Consider the following 20,372-nt stretch of genomic DNA (forward strand, 5'->3'; position numbering starts at 1 on the left):
GGCTCTTGATGTTTGTGATTATCTCCCTTCCTTATCGTGTGTGTGTATGCACCTGTCCTACATATTTGATTATGTACACAACTGTGTGTGTGTGTGTGTGTGTGTGTGTGTGTGTGTGTGTGTGTGTGTGTGTGTCTTAGTTAGACGTTCCAGTCACCAGAAGTGGGTGTGATCACACTCTATAAATACCCACGGCCAGAGTTTCCTGAGTGGAGCGGGAGGGGAAAGAGAAACACCAGCATAGAGCAGGAACTGTGAGCTTTTTATTTGGGCCATTGAATAAAGTTTTTCTCCCTTATTTTACCTTAACTCAGCAATTTGTCATGCTCTCCAGAGGAAAACAAATGGGCCGCTCTCATTCAAATTTGACCTGTGTGAAACTCTATCTGTGCTCCAACCCAGAGGGTATGTAAAACAAACACGATGTATAAAAATGTTTGGGCTTTTAAAAATGTCTTTTTAATGTTTTTTAAAAATAGATGTGTATGTTTACGCACCTGTCCTGCATATTTGATGCAATGTGTAGATAGCATTGTGGAGCGCAGAGCTCTGCGAGAGAGTGTGTTCCCCGAACTTCGAGAGCAGTGCAGAAAAACCCTGGGACTGGATGTCAGGGTGAGCACACACTTATCTTTTCTAATCTGCATAGAACACTTCAGTGATAAGTTATTACGTTAAGTTCTACTTAAAGTTCAACATGCTTTCCTTCCATTTGTTACCACCTAACACTTTAACATGTGCTGTAATGCCTTTACCACTTGTGCTGTTAAGAGCTTCTAGAGCCAGGACTGCATATATTATCTTAACTTTATCTCCACTTTTCATTAACAAATAATTTTGGAATATTGTTTAAATTGATTTTGTTTAGTAGTTTTGTTCATAAAATGTTGAATATAATGGAAACTGCTGATGCTATCAGAGGTGAAAGTCTTGACTTAAAGTTAATGTTTGGTCTGACCAACAGTCAAAAAGCACAACATATTTTTACAATATGGAGTAAAACTATTGAACATCTACGACTGTAGGAATAATTGACTGTTTCAGCACTATTACAGACAGATTCAAGCATCGCAACAGTGGAATAATTATTTTTTTAAAAGAGGATGAGCATCTTTGTGACGGTGTGTATGAAATCACCTCGGGGCAGTTCAACCAGCACATTGTGCCATCTCTTTTCAGCAGCATGTGTAATTAGAGAGATGGAAGAATATCATATGTTCCTGAGCCTCCACCTGGCCAATTGTTACTGCACCATGTGTGCGTTTCATAAACCCATAATCAGTCATCTCTCCTTTAGATTGTTAACGTGTGTGTGTGTGTGTGCGTGTGCGTGCGTGCGCGCGCGTGTGCGTGTGTAGGTGATAGACCCATTTGAGTCCAGTGATCCCAGCCGTTGGCCAGATGAAAACACAAGACAGCAGCTGATTAAAGAATGCAGAAAGAACTCCGCAGGACCTTTTTTACTGGTAAACATTATACAGTAGAGTGTATATTAACCAGCCCCTATTGAGCTTTAATAATCCATAAACACCAACACCATGCACGCATTCGTAGTAAACGATGCATCCCATACCTTCTGTGTCCACATGGTGGTGCTGCAGGCCCTGGTCGGACATCAGTATGGCACAGCCAGCCTGCCCGCCCAGGTGGAGGTGTCAGAGTACCAGCTGCTGCTGCAGGAGAGCCAGCGAGCGGGCGTCAGCACCCAGGAGCTGGAGAGAGAGTACCAGAGGGACGAGAACACCAACCCTGCCTCCTACTGCCTGAAGCCTCGAAACCGACACACCTGCTGTCCCCAGGTGATCACACTGAACCTCAGAAGTGCATGATTCATCTATTGTCTTCATGCAGTGATTAAGATGATCTTGTTAAGCAAAGAGGAGTAGTTTTGTCCAGTAGGTTTGCTACTGCTAATTAATGTGTATACACACAGTACTGACTGATTAGCGTGTATGAATGTAAATGGATTTAAAAAGGGTTAAAAAATAAAATGTTCCCACACAAATTAAAATGTCTCTTAGTATTTCTTTCCTTACAAAACCATATTAAGTTTTATATTATAAATATAAATGAATACTCTGAATATTTGGTAATCCCATGTGTCTTCATGCAGTCACTATCTCTACATCAGATAATCTTGTATTTTTTTAAAGTCAGTGTGATCATATTTTATATATAATTCGCATGGGTTAATAATGTTTATTTCTTTTCTTAAAAAAAAAAGTATCAAACTGTTTGCTGTTTAGCAGGCAGAGGTTAAAGCGGAAGAGGAGGCTGAAGAAGAGGAGCTGAGGAAGATGTTTCAGTCCACTGTGAGTCTGTGTGTCCACACTGGTGTCATGAGCCCGGAGAGGGCTCGTAGCTACTACAGATCAGGTGAGATACACACGTCTGTGCGTGTGTGTAGGTTTGGTTGATGTTGAGGTTTAAATAAATGCTTTGCTGCTTCTCTTCAGCCCTCGACGCAGATCTGAGATTTGCTCTGGACAACCGTCCTCCTGATGACATCATCAGACGCTGCCTGGTTTACGTTCACAGGGTCATTGATGCAAAAGGAGAGAGAGAGAAGGGACTGATGAAGTCACAACTTCAGCCACCGTCGGAGGTAAGAGACATCCATCACTTTCTCAGGATTTATGACCGAGTATCATTGATACACTCACTTTCACTCACACACATTGTAGTGTGGATTAGTACATATTTCACATTTCTTTCCCCCCCTTATTTTCTTAGTTTTGGAAAGGAAACACTTTTCTATAGTAGCTGAACATGTGGCATGTTCTCCTTTAAGAAACCAAACATTTTGTTTTGTTTTCCCAGAAGGAGCAAGCTGGGCTTTTTAGAAATGTTCATATCAAAAAGACCAATCAAGATTACAAGCCGTTTACATGAAATGTTAGTTAATTCTAGCTAATAAATAACCTCTTAGAACTACTATAAGTATCAAAGACATCAATAATTTAAATTCAAGGAAAGGTGATAGCACAATGTGAGTCATGCCTCCATTAATGTGGCAAACTTTAAAAATGATGTATTAGTTCCTGACAGAGAGATGTGATTGTTGTGTACAGAAGCAAGATGTACTTCAAATATTTCTCACTTATGAAGGTTTTATAAATGTTCATTCATTTTAGTAGTGTAGGCCTAATATAAATAGCAAAATATGAAATAGAGCTTTTATCAAGGAAAAGTGATTTAAAGACTCTTCCCCCCCCTGTATGTTTATGTTTAGGCCACTACGTTTGACCTCAGGACAACGCCCACTGATTCATACTTATTGTCAGAGCTTTGTGACGACTTCCTTCCGGGTCTCATCACTTCCTCTCAGCTTCTAGTCTACATCACCACCACAAAGTGTGACTGTCGCCATGGTTACTCGACAGCCAGGCGGCGAGGCTATGCCGAGTCTCTATGCCAGCAGGTGTACTCGGACCTTGTGGGGTTGATTGACAGCTCGAGCGTCTTAGAAAGCAGTGACGGCTCTCAGCTCGGTGATGCTTTGACCAGAGAGCAGGCTGAGCAGGAGGAGCTGTGTGGCACCCTGTCCCGACTTTACGACATCATACGGCCAGAGGAGGAAGAGGTCAGGTTGAAGGTGTTTTTATGGATGTTTCAAAGGCAGCATTTTAACTGCTAATGGTGTTTCATTTTTAATATGGCAATGTGAAGGATTAAGAACTAAGGAAGATTAAAAACAACGTTATCAATGTATAATAATATTCTGTACTTTACAATTTAGTGGTTGCCTTTTTTTAACAATTAAATGTTACTTTGTGGATATTTGTGGATCTGTTCAAAATTTCAGGTGCAACATTTCATCACTTTTTTTAATTTGCTGCAGGTCAGAGCCTTTGTGGAGCAGAGCGCACCACAGTGCCCACTAGTGGTGACAGGAGGACCGTGCACAGGGAAGACTGTTCTGCTTGCACATTGTGCTCAACAAGTAAGTGTGAAACTCACGTAAGTCTCTTCACCCCTCACTCATTGTAAATCCAAACAATATAATAATAGCTACAAACACATTTTCTTTATTTATAAAACAATATATATATATATATATATATATATATATATATATATATATATATATATATATATATATATATATAATGGAAGTACTTAAAAGTGGAAACAATAAAGTGAAAGCCATCAAATATTTAGTGACAGGAAATGTATTTGTACATTTTTTTATAATGAATTCATTGTTTAAGTCATTGTTTAAAACCCAAATTCCCATAATTCAGTGGGAACAAAGTAATTTGAATACATCCCATTGGGTCCTTGGACATTTTTGATAATTGACATTTTATAGACCAAACTCTTAATCGAATTATTGGGTAAATAATCTTCAGATTTCAGTAACTCATGTGACCAAATTGTGATTACAAGCTGGATAAACAGACTAGGCATTGTGACTGTAACACCGTGATATAGGAATCTACAACATGGTCTTGTCTCCCTGTCTTTCCGCAGATAAAGTCTTGGCTACCAGACTGTGATCCTGTGGTGATCATTTATTTTTGCAACCTGTCAATCAACCCTTCCCCAAGGCACTTGTTGTCGAGCCTGTGTTATGAACTCAGCGTTAGATATCACAGCGAATCTTCCTCTGAGCAGAATCCCAGCAACATGGACGATCAAAGCTGTACCACTAACCTCCGAGACTTCAATCCCAACTGTAGCTCGACATCCAACTTTTCTCTCTCTGAGCTAAAAGAGCGTCTCTCATCCCTTCTCACCTTCATGCCCTCGACCAAAAAACCTCTAGTTCTAATCCTCGATGGCCTGGACCAAATGGAAAACAATTTAGCACCCCCCGTCTTGGAGAGCCTCCCGTCTCCCATTCCTCCCGGCGTCAAACTCATCGTCACCGTCTCCTCCAACGGAACACAAGTCCTGCAAGCCATCAACCCACAAAGAAGCCCACCTCAGTGTGTGTCCGAGGGCAGTGAGGAGTCAGGATATGTGTGTGTTCACCTGGGTTCGGTGGACAGGAAACAGTGTGTGAAGATGTTGGCGTCACTGCTGAGCAGTTCGAAGAGGAGGGTGACATCAGGGCAACAGGCGCTGGTGAACCAGGCTCTGACTTCCTGTTGTCTGGCTCTCTACGCTCGACTCTTGCACCTTCAAACCTCGCTCTGGCACTCTGGTACGACTACAAAAGTAAACATATTCTTAAGGAATGAGGCTTCTTTGTTTTCATTATAGTCAACAAATCCAATGAAAAGACCTCAACCAACAACGCGTTCATCCATCGCTCAATTCAGCCAGTTCTTTCATCTGCAGTTATATTATATATATATATATATATATATATATATATAATATAAATTTACCTCAATCCCTTTCTTTACAGCTGAGGACTGTAATATTTAGCAAATGTTGCTCAAACAGGAGTAAATAGTGCAGTTGTTGGGGACTATTTTCTGCCATTTATTGTGTGTGCTCGTGCAGAAGATCCCCTAAGTGGATATCATGACCCCTCGAGGTCCCTTAAAGGCCAAGGGTGCTGCAAGATTTATTTAAATTGACATATGTTAAGAAAAAGAAGAACACTTTAACACATTAAAACACACTCAACCTTTCCAGCCATCAGAAATAACATGTGTCTGATATTTGACTATAAACAGCATTTAAATAAATGCTGACATATTTCAAGCCTCTAGACAGTTTTATTACGTAACATTTCTCTCCTCCTGTCCCTCAATCCCCTCTCTCGTCATCAGATTCAGATGTGACTGAGTCGTCTCTCCCTGCTGGCGTCCACTCATCCATATCGGTGCTGCTAGATCACCTCGAGCAGAAACACGGCCCCTCCATTGTGGTTCGGGCCGTCTCCTACCTCACCCTCTCCAGGACCGGGCTCACTGAGGTAGAGCTCGCCGACCTGCTGTCCCGTGATCACAAAGTGCTGACTCAGTATGTTCAGCAGGATGAGAGCACTTCCTCCAATATCCCGCAAATCGACGTGGAGACACTTCTGTTGGATTTGAGGAGGTTTCTCATCAAGAGGACAGTTGCAGGGTCACATGTTTTGTTCTGGGTGAGCAGGCATTTCAAGCTGGTGGTGGCTAAGAGGTGTCTGGGCACCCACGAGGTGAGGAGGGAGATTCATTCGGCCATGGCGGACTATTTCAGTGGCCAATTGCCTTGTGGTAGAAGTGCAAAACCACTTCTTGGAAAACAAAAACCTGGACCAAACAAGGACATCTCCCATATGGAATTATGCATAGATAGGGAGCCACCCAGTGTAGAAGCACATGGCCATACGTTTGTTTTTTCCTCTTCTTTCAAAGAGGTTGGCCGAGTGAACATGAGGAAGGTCTTAGAATTACCGCATCACTTCCAAGAAAGTGACCAATGGGGGAAGTTGGAGCATGGGCTGTTAATGTCTGTGAGATTTCACCAGGCCATGGTTCGAGCAGGACTACTGGCAGATCTGGTAGCCATGTTAGAGAGTGAGGAGGGGTCATCCCACTTCTGTTTCTCAAGGGAAAAAGCCCTCCTGGCAAGCATACTGAAGTCCTGTGCTTGCCTGCTGCAGAGCTCACCACTGCACCTGCCCTCTGTGATGGAGAGGGGCCTCCTGCCTTATCTGGAGGTCTTTCCTGGGCTCAAAGGTTATGCCAGAGAGATCAGACAGGAGAGGAGGAGGGTTGGAAGCGGATTAGGAGTATCGCTTTGCCCTGCTCCCTTATCTGTTCCCCCCATTCAGTGCTTAACGTGTGATGCCAAAACCAAGGATGGCTCGGTTAGAGAAGTAGCCGGGACAGAGTTTGGGATTGTAGTAGAGATCATGGATGATGGCACGGCTTGGATTTGGAAAGGCTTCAGGTATGATGCCGTCAAACTATCACTGAGCAGTGAGCAGAAGGAGACGACATTCACAGGAGTGAAGAGCAGCGGCCATTTCATGTTGTTTTCCACACAATGCAAGGAGCTTCTTTTGTGGGATGTGACAGGCCCAGAAATGTTTCTGCAGGTTAAAGACCAAACGAAAGCAGAGTTGAGCCAAAAAACAGCAAACAAAGTTGAGGGGTTTGTTGCATATCAGAAAAGGGTATTTATGTGGTGGAAAGGTGAGAGTTTTGTGAGTTTGTTTGATGTCTCCAATGAGACATTGACTCATTTCCAGTGTCAGAGCTGTGTGACCTGTTTGGTTTGCTCCTCTAATGGCTTTTACATGTACTGTGGGCTGGAGGGAGGCACACTGTCCATATTTGACACCAACACCGGCAGCTTCCTTGGCACTTGCTCAAACTCCAACCACAATGTGATTACATCAATGATCCTCCGTGAAGATAAGTGGGAAATGGCATGTGTTGACAGGACAGGAAGTGTAAGCCTATGGGATGTGGCATCCAAAATAAACCCACCCAGACTTATCAGAGAAATCTTTATTGGAGGTGAATGTAATAACATCCTCAATATCGATTACTCACATGAAATTGGCACTTTATTGGTGTGTCAATCTCACCAGATTGCACTGTGGGACACATGTGACTGGAAGCTGTGGGACCTGTTTCTGGTTCCACATGGGAGGGCCTTCACTCAAGCTGTGCTCTCCCAAGAGGGCCACCTTTTCCTGGCGTTGTTGGATGCCTGTCCCTTTGTCTTGGTGTGGAGGCTCAGCACAGGGGAGTGCGTTCTCTCCTTAGAAACAAACAAAGAGCCACGTACACTCCTCAAGATGGCCTCAGGTGTTGTTTGTGTCACTCACGATGGCTGCCTGACAGTGTGGGACTCTGGGATGATAGATGCTGCAGGCGCAGCTCCGAAAATGGGGTGCGGAGTGAAAGAAGTGGTGGTTGAACAAACAGGGGAGTGCTTCTACACCTCTGATGGGTCAGAGACGGTGTGGAGATGGAGATTAGAAACGGGGCTCCCACATGTTAACTTCCTACATGACGGACCTGTGGGAAAACTCTGTCTTTCTCCGGATGACGTTCACCTTGTGACACTCTCAGCAGGGGAAATATACGTCTGGCAGACAGAAACCGGTCAGAACATCCTGCGTATGAGTGGCAGCAGAGCGACAAACATCCTGATCACCCCCAACAGTAACTTTGGGGTCAGCATTTCTGAGCGAGGGTTGTCTCGGGTTTGGAAGCTGGCACAGGGGAGCATTGTGTGCAGCATACACCCACACCTCTCTGACGCCAAGGTGTCGCCTGCAAGCACCTTTCTTATCGGCCGTCACCGGGGAGACCTGCTATCTGCCAGCCTGTGGTCGGGCTCGATCAGCAAGCGTTTCTCCCGCGCTGAAAGCTCAGAACACGTTGTTGCTTTCCACACACTTTCAGAGCACCCGGACTTCGTGGTGGTGATGGCCGCCTCAGGGGCGGTGTACACCTGGAAAGTAGCAGAGGAGACGGTGTGCCAGCACTTCCAGCTGCCATATCGGTTTCACTGTCAGCCACAGGACTTCCAAGTAGCCTCTGATGGGAGCTACGCCCTGCTGTCCACTGATAATGAGGCCATCAACCTTTTGGACTTATCTCAGGTCAGACTGTGTTCAATCAACACTGAGGGTCCAGTCATTAAGGCTTATTTGGATAAAACGGGATGCTATGCTGCCTACATTTACCGCCCCACCACCACCACCACCCTGCAGAAAAACTGCCTCTGTTACCAGCAAGCGAGGCCCGTCCTCACAGTTGTACGACTGGCAGACGGGGAAAGAATAGGAAGTGTGTGTCTGGCGAAGAATCCGTTGACTTTGGTTGTTTGCGAGCGGCAGCGTGTGTTTGTGGGATTTGAGGACGGGTCGGTAGGTGTGTATTCTATTTCAGATGGGATGATCAACGGGGAAGAGTCGGTCAGGAGAAGAGAGAATTTTAGTGGTCGGTTTGACAGAGCATTCAGGTGGTTACCACAAGCAACCGCCAATATTACATGGCATTAAGATTATTATACACGGTTGTTGGACTGTGTTTTCAAAATACAGATGATAAATATGCTAGCACACAAAGAGCATTTGTGTGTATTATTGTGTGCTGTATATTGGACTATAAATAGAAAGATACTGCATGTGTCTGTGTTTCCACTTCAGGAGAAACTGCAGCAGCTTTGGTTTCAGTTTCACGAATATATGACTGGATGATGAAGATGATAATGCACCTCACTGCAAAAACATCTACAAAGCATTTCAGTTTCATTTCTGTGAAAAACAAAATCATTACCTGACCGCTTTGAGCCATAGCTACTGCATGTATTGTTACCACAGTTTGACACGTTTGATGTAATCATAACATAATGTTGGAAATGTCTTATTTATACTTATTTTTCTGTATTAAAAAGCAATGACACTTTGACTTGCCTCAATCACATTTTGTATTTGTAAGAATGACTGTCATATTGTCAGAAATGTTAGAAAATAGCGCATAGTGTGTGAATGGTCGTGAGATTATAAAACGTCGAAAGTGTGTTTTGAAAGACAGAAGAAACTTCTGACCTTCTGTTGGGCTCATGCTGCCTTCCATGTTTCTTAGTAAGATCGTAAATAACAATACTTCAATCGTGCATCCTATTGGTTGTGCGCTGTTCCTCGCCTTTAGTAGAAAGTACATTACACATTGTTACTAGTTGCAAAGTTAGTTATCGTTTTATACATTTTAACTAGAGATACTCATTCGATATTCTACTGTACACCCAAAGAACACGTAGCTGAAGTGCATATTTCCGAGTGTGTAAATACCACCAACAACACTTGAAGGCAGCATCTTCGGAGATAAATAGCCGCGCATCACAAACGCTGTACACAAGTCAGGTGAGTTGAGACATGGTGCACCTGTACTGTTGGGGAGACGGCTCCAGTGGGCAGTTCGGTCCTCAGGAAGCACTCAGCCCGGCTTCATGGGCTGTCCCCGGGGTTATAACCAGCATCTGCTGCGGGGAACAGTGCACTTTATTCCTCACTCGGAATGGAGGCGTTTTATCATGTGGAAACAACGCACAGGGACAACTTGGACTAAAGAAACTTAAAGATGGAAAGAAGCCAGGTAATAGTCGACGTAATAATATAACTCATATAACGTTAATACTGTCTAGCCAATTTAATTTAAGCAGGGACTTTATGTTATGTTTACTGATAGTCAATTAGTTTATTGCACTCATTGAATGCTATAAACTAACTACCAAGTTTCAGTTTCGTTTCATTCTTGTTAGTGAAGGCAGCGAAAGTTAACTGTGCCCTTTAAAGTGCGTTGAGTTCAAGTGCTGGTGGGAAAGTTGGATATGAATTCAAGGTTTGGATAATGTGACTAATAGTACTTTGCGTCAATGAGGGTGGTAAAAGTAAATACCACATTGTATTGTAGTCCTGCATTTAAGATGACAAACAATGCGATAATTATTGATAATAACAATACCTATCATATCTAACATAATATATATACAACATATGTACACACAAATAAATAATCATCAGTAATGTGGATATAATGACATAGGTAAATAATAGAACAGCTAGAACAGTTTTTCTAAAGTCAGAAAGTACTCTTTACTCTCATGCATCATTTAAAACCGGGAGAAGACAACACATATGCCATATTAAGATATCTAAAATCTAAGACTTCTCATCGACTCTCACATCACAATATAATATAGATATATTACCGAGCCATAAAAGGTACTTGGTTACTTTCCACCATTGTTAATAAGCACTGTCACTTGTTCTACTTTATAGATTATAACACATTTAAAGCAGTTTAGGGTGAATACAGCACTTGATTGAATGATTTACGGATTGTACACTCCGGTCTGTGATTCTCTGTCTGTCATCCTGTATCAGGTCGTGTGGAGGGGCTGGGTAATGTGGTGTCGATAGCTTGTGGTCGGGACCACTGTCTGGCTGTGTGTGCATCTGGACAGGTGTTCTCCTGGGGGGCAGGAGAAGATGGACAGCGAGGTATTTTACCAAATCTACAGACAAGAGGCAACAGACCAAGGCAAGATTGCAGTCTATTTAATATATGTATATTCATACTTATCACTGAAAGTAAGCAAAGCCGTTAAACATTTTTTTACCACATGCAGTCGGGTGCCGATTCCACTGCAAATAGCAGTGATTCAAGTTGCTTGTGGGAACTCCCACTCTCTGGCACTGACTAAAGGTAAAACTATGAGCACACCGATGATGTCTTTGTTTGTTTATATTGAACGGCCTCAGCTCTTGTGATGTTAAGTCTTGTGTAATGTTGTAATTATTTGGTTTTGATTTTCATATGTCACTATATCACTGTGACAAATCCAATCTCCCCATTCCTCTCAGGCACGATAAGTACAAATACATAGTATATTTAAGAAACATCTGTTTTAGATGTGAAAGAAAACATGTCTTAAAAGTGTATAGACAATATATTAATAAGTGTATTTAACTATTTGTTTTCCTCTTTAAAGGAGGGGATGTCTTCTCGTGGGGATTGAACAGTCATGGTCAGCTGGGTCTGGGGAAAGAAGTTAGCCTGCAGTATGTACCAGAACTGGTCTGCGCTCTGACCGGCGTAGCGGTGACCCAGATTTCAGCCGGAGCGACCCACACTCTGTTCCTCACACTCCCGGGCCTGGTGTACTGCTGTGGGGCCAATAAATCTGGCCAGCTGGGGCTCAACAGGGTGGACGAAAAGGGTACAAATACTCTACTTTAAATTACTTACACACTCACTGTAGCAAGCGGCAGAATATTCATTAAAGTGGAGCAGATTGGTGGTTTTCAGACCAATTCTCAGTGGTGTGCAGGGTCGTCCTTCAATCAGAGAATCGGCGGTTCGATCCCCGCCTTCGCTAGCCAACCCGATGTGTCCTTGGGCAAGACACTTAACTCCAAATTGCTCCCGTAGCTGTGCCTACAGTGTATGTTGTGTGTGAATATTCGTTACTGCTGATGGGCATGTGGAACCTTAGCTCCTCCCATCAGTGTATGAATGGACTAGAAAAGCACTTTACAAGTACAGGTCCAGTTACCATTTAAATCAGATGTACTAACAGGTGCTATTAACCTCACAACAACCTGATTATATACTGTCTTCCATCTTATTTATCCAAACTCATTATATGTATAGTTTTGAAGTAGTTTTTTTCCATTTTTCATCATCTTTAACAGGCAGGTTCAACATCTGTATGGTGCCCGCCCTCAGACCTCGAGGTGTCTCCTTCATAAGCTGTGGAGAGGCACACTCTGCTGTGTTAACACAGGTACAACATCTTCTGACTCTGTTCAACCATTAATTATCACTTTGTGAAGATAATGACAGTCTTCACACGTTGCTGCTTATGATCCTGTGGTGCTGTGATTTCTAGGATGGGGAGGTTCTCACTTTTGGAGAGGGACGCTACGGTCAGCTGGGTCACAACTCCTCCGCTGATGAAGTGATACCCAGACTGGTCGACAGTCTTGACGGACCCGCCTCTCAGATTTCATGTGGCAGGTAAAAACAAGGCAGACCATTAAATCAGAAAAATACAATGCCAAGAATTACCCTGCTGGTCTTGGTTGTCTTTTCCAATGTATCTTCGGAAAGCTCTCCAGCACACCTACACCTCTGTCCCAGTGAGGATGAAGTAACGCATGCATAGTAACGCACACAGCTCGCTCTCTGTGTTGTAGTCGGCGACATCATCCAACAAAAACTGCCCACACTGGCGTTGGAGGGCAATAAGGCTCCACCAGTCTGTGTTTGCTTTGCTCTCTCTCATCCCGTGAATATTTCACTGGGGTGAGGATAAACAACACTTTGTACCTAACCCGGATAGGTAGAGATAAGGTTGATAATCATCAAATGTTCCTTTTAAGGAAGGATTAGTTAGTATTGGCATAAAATCATGCTTACAATAACTTTGAGAATATTTAACTAGAGACGCCTAATTGAAGTGCTTTTACTTTACGAAGTGCAACATGAAATTCACAGCTGTTTCTTGTCTCTCAGACGTCACACTCTGGTGTTGGGCTCCGCTGGCCAGCTGTGGGCTTTTGGCAATGGAGCCAAAGGTCAAATTGGGAGTGGAAGGTCAGAGGACAGTTTGACTCCCACTCTGGTAGAGTTCCCATGGACCACTGACAGTGCAACCGCCATACCCAACGGTGTGTATCTGTACACAGTATGTTCTTTAATCATCCCAGGATGTTAGGATGTTAGGTGGCTCCCACAACTAGTGGATGAAGTTTTGAGTTAAAGATGGTCCTTTTTCTTGGACTGTTCAATATAAAACCTTTACAACAGTTGGCAGTTAAATATTCAGTTAAATTAAAATGTAAGTATAGTGGTTGTGTTCTGTTAAAGTAGAAGATGGTGTAATATTAGCAGATTTAATTAAATGTGTTTTATTTGTTGAAGCAGACTTGAAAATATCAGCCGGGTGGAACACAAGCTTCACTTACTCTTCGCCTACACAGGTAATGTGTTCACCTATTAAAGATGCATTGTTCTTACAGATTTCCCCAGAAATCTATCCTGATTTAATAATATATATATAAATAATATATACATTCAATTAATATATAATAATTAAAAGTTGTTGTTTTTTACCTGAAATGAATGTCCTTTTTGTATAAAAAAATTGTTCTTGTGAATTTAAAGTTGACATAACTATTTTGTCATGTCTGTCATTAAAGAGCTTGGACCGGGGACAGATAACTGGGCGTCTTGATGAAACCAAACTGCAAAGATGGCTGTCAATGAAACATGGCAGCCCAGAGGCAAAGAGGTCCTTTTTTCAGAACTGTATTATGCTTGTAATTATGTAGCTGCAAAGATGAAATATCAGTCTAATACGCAGTAACTACCGTGTTTGTAAGTTTTTGTTTATTCAACAGAGAAATATCTTCGATGTTTCTGACGAGTTCAAGTCTTGTTGCAAGTTTCACAAAGTCTCAGTGAGTCTTTTTTCTATTGTTTACTGTTTCGAAGCAAACTTCAAGATTATGAGAGTGGTCTTGAGAATTAAAAGCATAGTCTGAATACCATTTACCCATACTAGTGCTGCTATTTGGTTTTAATCCTTTGTTTTTGGTATCAGCGGGCCTCCATCTGAAGCAGACGTCTTAACTGTGGACCTTGAAGCTGCCGGCAAAGCTTTCGATCAGCTGCTGGCAATACCCTGGATCAAACAATCAGTAAAGAACAAACATTTTCCTATTTTCATGCATCACTTAGCTCATTTGTTCTGTTGCTTGAGGCATACATTGACTGAATGAGGAAAGCCCTTTTGTAACGTTTAATGACTTCTCAAGCTCTAAACCTCTTGTAGTTCAGAGGGATTAGATTTATTTCTTTACAAAACTTGCGCACGCTGTATAAACATTGCCATTACATATCTATTTCCCATGCAGGTCAACCTTACAAACCTGATTGACTTGCTTTGTGCATCAACAACTGCCCTAAAATCACCAGAGATCCTCTTGATTCTGCTGACGTGTCCCCATCTCCAAGAGGAGGCTCATGCCATGTACGGGGTGTTGCCGTTGGCCATCATTATTGCAAAGCTGCATGACAAGACTCTGGAAACACTAAGTAAACAGCAAACTTTATTTTTTGTCTCTTTGTTACAGCTGTGGGATGACAAAATTAAACTTGCGCTTACTGTACGGTTTTGACAAATCACAAAATAGACATTCAATATTGATTATGACGCTTCCACTAAGCGTGCTAAATTGTTTTCTCAGAACCTATTCCAATCAAAGTTTAAAATGTAGAATAAGAGTAAAACAATATACAGTCATCATTAGATAATGTGATTGTGAACAATTCTGAGATTGACTTATACTATATCTATATTCTGTGTATATGGCTGCAAATAAACACCTGACAATTTAAATTACTTGACAAAATACACATAATTATCTTCAACGTTATTTTAGCTGGTTATAGTTACTTTCAGAATGTCACCAAGTAACGTTCAAGGACAAACAATAATTGAAAATTATTGAATTAATGGTTTAAAATATGTTTTTAAAGCTTTGCAGTTTGATGACGTGAATAATGCCGCAACTACTTAATTGTTAACTGATAAACAAATTCACCAAATGATAGCATTTATTTCATTAGTCATATCAGCAAAACCATAGCCAGCTAACATAACGTTTTACCAGTTTCACAATTCTTTGTTTTCAGATTAATAACTTAATAAACCAATTTAATTTAATCGACCAACCACAACAAGCATGACCCAGCCGTGTGCATCCTTTTTTAGTTTCCCCTTGGAAATAGTTTACGTGTGGTGCTACTTGCAGCATGTTTCTGTATTTTGTTGTATTTTCTCTATTTGCAATGCAACTGGTCTTAATTTGCAGTCGGTTGAGCTCCTGTGTTTATATTCTGCAGGACGCCGGTGGTCTTCCCTGACACCCGCCGTACTGATGAGGCACATCTTGGTGTTCAGAAATGCTCTGGCCTTCCTGCTAAGGAATGGCCTCTTGGAAACTCACAACCCGGGAGTCAAATACCTGCTGGAAGCCCTCAAGCTACTCTACAGAGTCAGTGCTGTGTGTTTTTATTACAATCATCAGTGTCAGAACTATTAGAGCCCACTGTTGGGCTCAACGATGAAAATAAATCATTTATCCTTGGAATAGGCTCTAAAAGATTTTGACCCCTAATCTATATTAAATCTGGACCAGTGGCTGAAAAAAACAGGATTTAGAGGGGTTTGATTCTAGCTTGCTTTAGTTGTGCTGTAACTTGTCATAAATGTTGCTGTCTTCCAAAGCAGGTGTTTGGTCATCATCTCCAAAATCATCTTCGAAAGCGACTTTTGGAAAACATTTGTCTTTTTGCGTGATCAGAATTAACGGTCGTAGTTTTTGAAGTTGTTTGACCCCCATTGTCCTTTGATGGCCTGGAATTCTATTTGTACATGACTGAATGAAAATATTTGCAACATTTCTTTGCTAATATTTTTTTAATTATGTTTTCTATTTTTCACAGGCAAACAAAGCTGGAAAGTCTTATAAAGTCCCACTGAGCACCTTTTATGTGGAGGAAATCGGTACAAGTGTGGCGGCATACGGTGACATCATTCTTTGGAAAACATATTCTAATGTCGAGGTAAGAAAATACAGTACAGTATAAACAATCTGTTATTTACTGCCTTTTCTGAAATGATATTCTTGGTAAATCATTGATTATTTTCTTAAAGGATGACGTCAGCACACCAGCCATTTTCTGCCGCTACCCATTCCTGTTGAACCTGGTTTGCAAAGTGGGGATCTTTAACACCTTTGCATCCATAGAGAAGGTACAGTATGTTGTAAAAATAGATCATTTGTAATTATTTACTTGACGTTAATGATGATAAATGATGATAATGTGTAACATGGCTGCAATTGTCTCTTAATTTGAGCATTCATTTAAAAAATAATATATATCTTGTACTGTATAATTGTAATAAAATTGCTTTGCCACTGTGAGATTTCTTTATCAAGAAGGGTTTTGTAATTACAGGATGCGCAACATTTCATTCATGATCTTTCTTTGTAGTGTCCTGATTTGCGGGTGGATCACCAATTGGACGCCGCCGCCCCGGTCTTCCTGCTAACTCTGAGACGAACTCACCTGGTCGAGGACACCTTCAGACACCTCAGGGCAGCCGACCACTGCGCCTTCAAAAGGAAGCTTTTGGTAAACACGCCATGCACACTTCTGTGCTCGGAAGCAAAGTTGTGCAGCTTTTGTCTTCACGCCTACACTTCCCACAATACAACTGAAACTAAATAGCATGTTTTCCATTATTATTATTATTATTATTAGTGTAAAATGTATAGTCCCCTAAAGCAAATTGTTAGTTACAGTAAAGATTTGAGGTACAATTGGAAGTTTATTGACGAAAGAAATTACTTAACTGCCTGGAAACATCTTAATACTAATTACAAATGTTTATTTTATTGTAACAAGAATTAAATTAATGTGCAATTTTGTTGACTAAAGTTTAAAATGTGGCTGTTGGTTGTAGCGACTAGAGGATTGTGTGAAGGTGAGCTGTCAGTATAGTAATTATGCATTTGGAAGTCCCACAAAACAGTTTGTTACATGTGCAAAGTGGATGTCAGCCATGCATGGATATTTATTATTAGTGATTATAGTAATTCAGTTTATGTTCAAGGACACTCAAAGGATTCTATTTTTTTCCTAGGTGCAATTTGTAGACAAGCGGAAATTGACGAACGTCAACGAAAGAGACTTCTTCCTGCATGTGTTTGATGAGCTGATGGCTCCTGAGTCTGAATTGTTTATGTTCAATGAGAGCAAGACTCTGGCTTGGTTCCCTCCCAGGGTAAGAGCATAAAATAAAAGAGGAAACCATGTATTCAATTCTTGCATATACTAATCTTTTTTTGTAAGCACGAAACAAATTACTCAACTTGATTTAATTGGCCTATTTGTGGCAACACAGTACTTTAGTACAAGTGAGCTGAGCCCTATTGAAGTGTGAAGAAATAATGTTGATTGTACAACGTGAATGTGCTTTTTTATGTCTAAGTTTAAGCAACACGTACTGTACATTTGACCATCTCATATTGTTATGGCATTATGTCAATCATCCTAATCATGTGTTTGTCATCAACCAAACAGCCAAAGGTGGAGGCGAAGACTTACTTCCTGTTTGGCGTTCTGTGTGGCCTGGGTCTTTACAACCACAACATTGTCTACATGCCCTTCCCTCTGGTCCTCTTCAAGAAGCTGCTGAGAGTCAAACCCTCACTGGACGACATGAAGGAGTTTGAACCTGTCATGGCCGAGTAAGAACTCCTGTTTTTGCAATTCTTAGTTTTTTCTATTTTTGATTAACAGAAGGACTTTGTGCATAACTGCAGATAATGTATAGTCTGTTTGGTAGTTTTGATTTGCATCTATTAATCGATGACATCTGCACATCATAGTTGGATTAAATTGATCTTTTTGTACATTCACTGTGTCTTCAGGTCTTGGCGGTGCATTTTGGAGGACTACACCCCTGATTTAGTCCAAAGCCTGGAGACTCCTTTCACTGTAGGTTTATTAAAACACAGTCAGAAGGACAAACAGTGTAATTACATGCTTGGATTCTGATCTGGCTGTAATTGATCTTCTTTACAGGCGGCCTGGGGCGGGGAGGAAGTTGAGCTTGATCCGACAGAAACTGGAAAACTGGTCACAGCGTCGAACAAGTACGTTTCCACAGCAGCGCAGATCTAGAGTCTGTCTCACCAACTTTAAACGTTGAACATTTCTGTCAGTCTGTGTCTCTGACATCCTCTCACATTTCTTGTAATGTCCAGTTCAAACCTTCGTCCCAAAGAGGGCAGTGTAACGATACATTCAAGATTTGAGGAACATTCATGTAAACAGACTTGCATTTATGTAAACAGCATCAGCACTCAGTTGAAGCTACTTGTATATTTTAGTTATACATTATTATGGTTTCTGGTTGCCCGCCGGTCCGTACCATTCTCGTGAAACTCAGGAACACCTGGAGTGGATTTCTTCTAATTAGACACAAACGTCCATTTGGACTCAGGGATGAACTGATTTGATTTGTTTTAGGGGGTCAAAGGTCACTGTGACCTCACAAAACATGTTTTTGACAATTTCACACGAATGTCTAAGAGGATAAAATGATCCAGTGATGACGTTTTGGACAGACATGGATTTAAAGTGCAACTTGACTGGTTGGCAGAGGAATGATTCCAGTTTATTTATTTGTCTTAATAGAAAAGAGTTTGTAGACGCCTTCATCAACTATGCCTTCAACAAATCAGTGGAGGGAGTGTTTGAAGCTTTTAAGAAGGGCTTCTTCAAGGTGTGTGACATCGACGTGGTGGAGTTCTTCCAGCCCGAGGAGTTGCAAGCAGTGATGGTGGGCCAAGAAAACTATGAGTGGGAGTTGTTCAAGAAGGTTTGTTGAAGAAGCTTTTTCCTTTTGAATCTTGAAGAGTCAGAAATGTAGATTTATCGCTACTTTCGACAGCATACTGTAGCATGTGAATTTTGTGATTGTTGGTCGTTTTAAAGTTTCTCACAATCAACTGAACAAATCAACAAGAAGTGATTTAAAGTTAAATGCATTCAAAGTTCATCAGCACACAATATAGCGTTGACCAAACTATAATAAATGAATGACGTAACATAGGAAATCACATTTTAAACGATTGGGAAAGCACTCATTTCCTGTTTAACATATTTAATAGTCTGGAGCTAGTAACTGGCTGTCAGATAAATGTTGTAAATTGTAGTGCAGAAGAAGCAAAAAGTGTAAGTGTGAAGTACAAGTACATTCAAATTGTACACATGTTTTTCCAAACAGAACACCATTTATGAAGGAGAATACCATGACGAGCATCCAAACATCGTGACCTTCTGGGAGGTGTTTAAGAATCTGACACCAGAGGAAAAGAAACAGTTCCTTCGTAAGTATGATATATTGACTGTTTATTACTTTTGATCAGGTTGGACTTAAAAGTAAAGTGGTAGTCTCTTATCTTGAAGATGCTTTTGTTGCCACCAGTGTTCCTCACAGGCTGCAACCGGGTGCCCTTCCATGGCATGGAGTGCATCAAGATGAAGGTTGCGGTCTTGCCCAACGCCACTGAGATCCATTTGCCAGAATCCCTCACCTGTCATTATCTGTTATTGCTGCCCATCTACCAGCGATACCCAGTTGAGAGGACAATGCGGACCAGGCTTCTGAAGGCTATTAAGCACAACAGAGGCTTCTGGAAGAAAGTGAAAGTGACAGAATGAAGTCTTCGTCATTCAACTCTCCGTAGTCAAATCCTGTATTGAGCATTATTTAACTGTTACAAAGAATTATAACCAGCATTGCCACATATTCATTTAGCTTTAGCCAGTCACTTAAAAGATGGACCGGTTTCACGTATGTTTGTGTGATGAAGAGAAACTCTAAAAAGTCTCTACACCTTCCGTCGCAAACTAAAAACACATCTTTTTCGACTATACCTTGAATAGGGAAGGTAGCGCCGTAGTAGCACTTTACTAGCACTTAAGTAGCACTTAAATGTCTCTTACGGATAGCACTTTGTAGTTTAACTTTATTGAAGAAATTGTACTTTCTCGATTCTTGTTGTTCTAAGTTTGGACTCATGGTTTAATGCACTTATTGTAAGTCGCTTTGGATAAAAGTGTCAGCTAAATGACATGTAATGTAAAATGTGTGTGATAATCAGAAAATGCATTATTTCCTTGCTATTTTTTAATCTAAATAACCAAATAAATAAATACATTTCTCTTCAATACTGGCTTGTAGCTTATGATTTTGAAAAGTAATTTTAATGTTTTTTGTAACCACAGGTCAACTATCAAAACAGTCTAATATCCAACAGGGTTTGGTTATTCCCTGGATTATTTGATTGCTTAGTGGACTCAGTACATTGAATCTTT

At 41.3% G+C, this 20,372-nt stretch overlaps 2 protein-coding genes across 2 annotated transcripts; both read left to right on the top strand.

Moving 5' to 3' along the window:
• Window positions 1-228: 228 nt before the first annotated feature.
• Window positions 229-9,263, top strand: LOC117741870 (NACHT and WD repeat domain-containing protein 2). Its single transcript, XM_034549110.1, has 10 exons — window positions 229-405; window positions 527-615; window positions 1,359-1,466; window positions 1,602-1,799; window positions 2,250-2,376; window positions 2,457-2,605; window positions 3,233-3,583; window positions 3,842-3,943; window positions 4,474-5,149; window positions 5,727-9,263. The coding sequence occupies exons 1-10, from the start codon at window positions 324-326 to the stop codon at window positions 8,903-8,905; spliced, it is 5,061 nt and encodes a 1,686-aa protein (XP_034405001.1). The 5' UTR covers window positions 229-323; the 3' UTR covers window positions 8,906-9,263.
• A 474-nt stretch (window positions 9,264-9,737) lies between these two features.
• LOC117741896 (probable E3 ubiquitin-protein ligase HERC6) lies at window positions 9,738-19,818 on the top strand. Its single transcript, XM_034549156.1, has 23 exons — window positions 9,738-10,001; window positions 10,793-10,949; window positions 11,038-11,114; window positions 11,401-11,628; window positions 12,104-12,195; window positions 12,301-12,428; window positions 12,927-13,081; window positions 13,338-13,393; window positions 13,613-13,704; window positions 13,814-13,873; window positions 14,017-14,113; window positions 14,330-14,510; window positions 15,321-15,472; window positions 15,924-16,043; window positions 16,135-16,233; window positions 16,476-16,616; window positions 17,128-17,268; window positions 17,568-17,734; window positions 17,918-17,984; window positions 18,072-18,142; window positions 18,687-18,870; window positions 19,279-19,381; window positions 19,480-19,818. The coding sequence occupies exons 1-23, from the start codon at window positions 9,782-9,784 to the stop codon at window positions 19,713-19,715; spliced, it is 3,024 nt and encodes a 1,007-aa protein (XP_034405047.1). The 5' UTR covers window positions 9,738-9,781; the 3' UTR covers window positions 19,716-19,818.
• Window positions 19,819-20,372: the final 554 nt, after the last annotated feature.

Source organism: Cyclopterus lumpus, chromosome 13 (assembly GCF_009769545.1).
Source record: "Cyclopterus lumpus isolate fCycLum1 chromosome 13, fCycLum1.pri, whole genome shotgun sequence".
Classification (NCBI taxonomy): domain Eukaryota; kingdom Metazoa; phylum Chordata; class Actinopteri; order Perciformes; family Cyclopteridae; genus Cyclopterus; species Cyclopterus lumpus.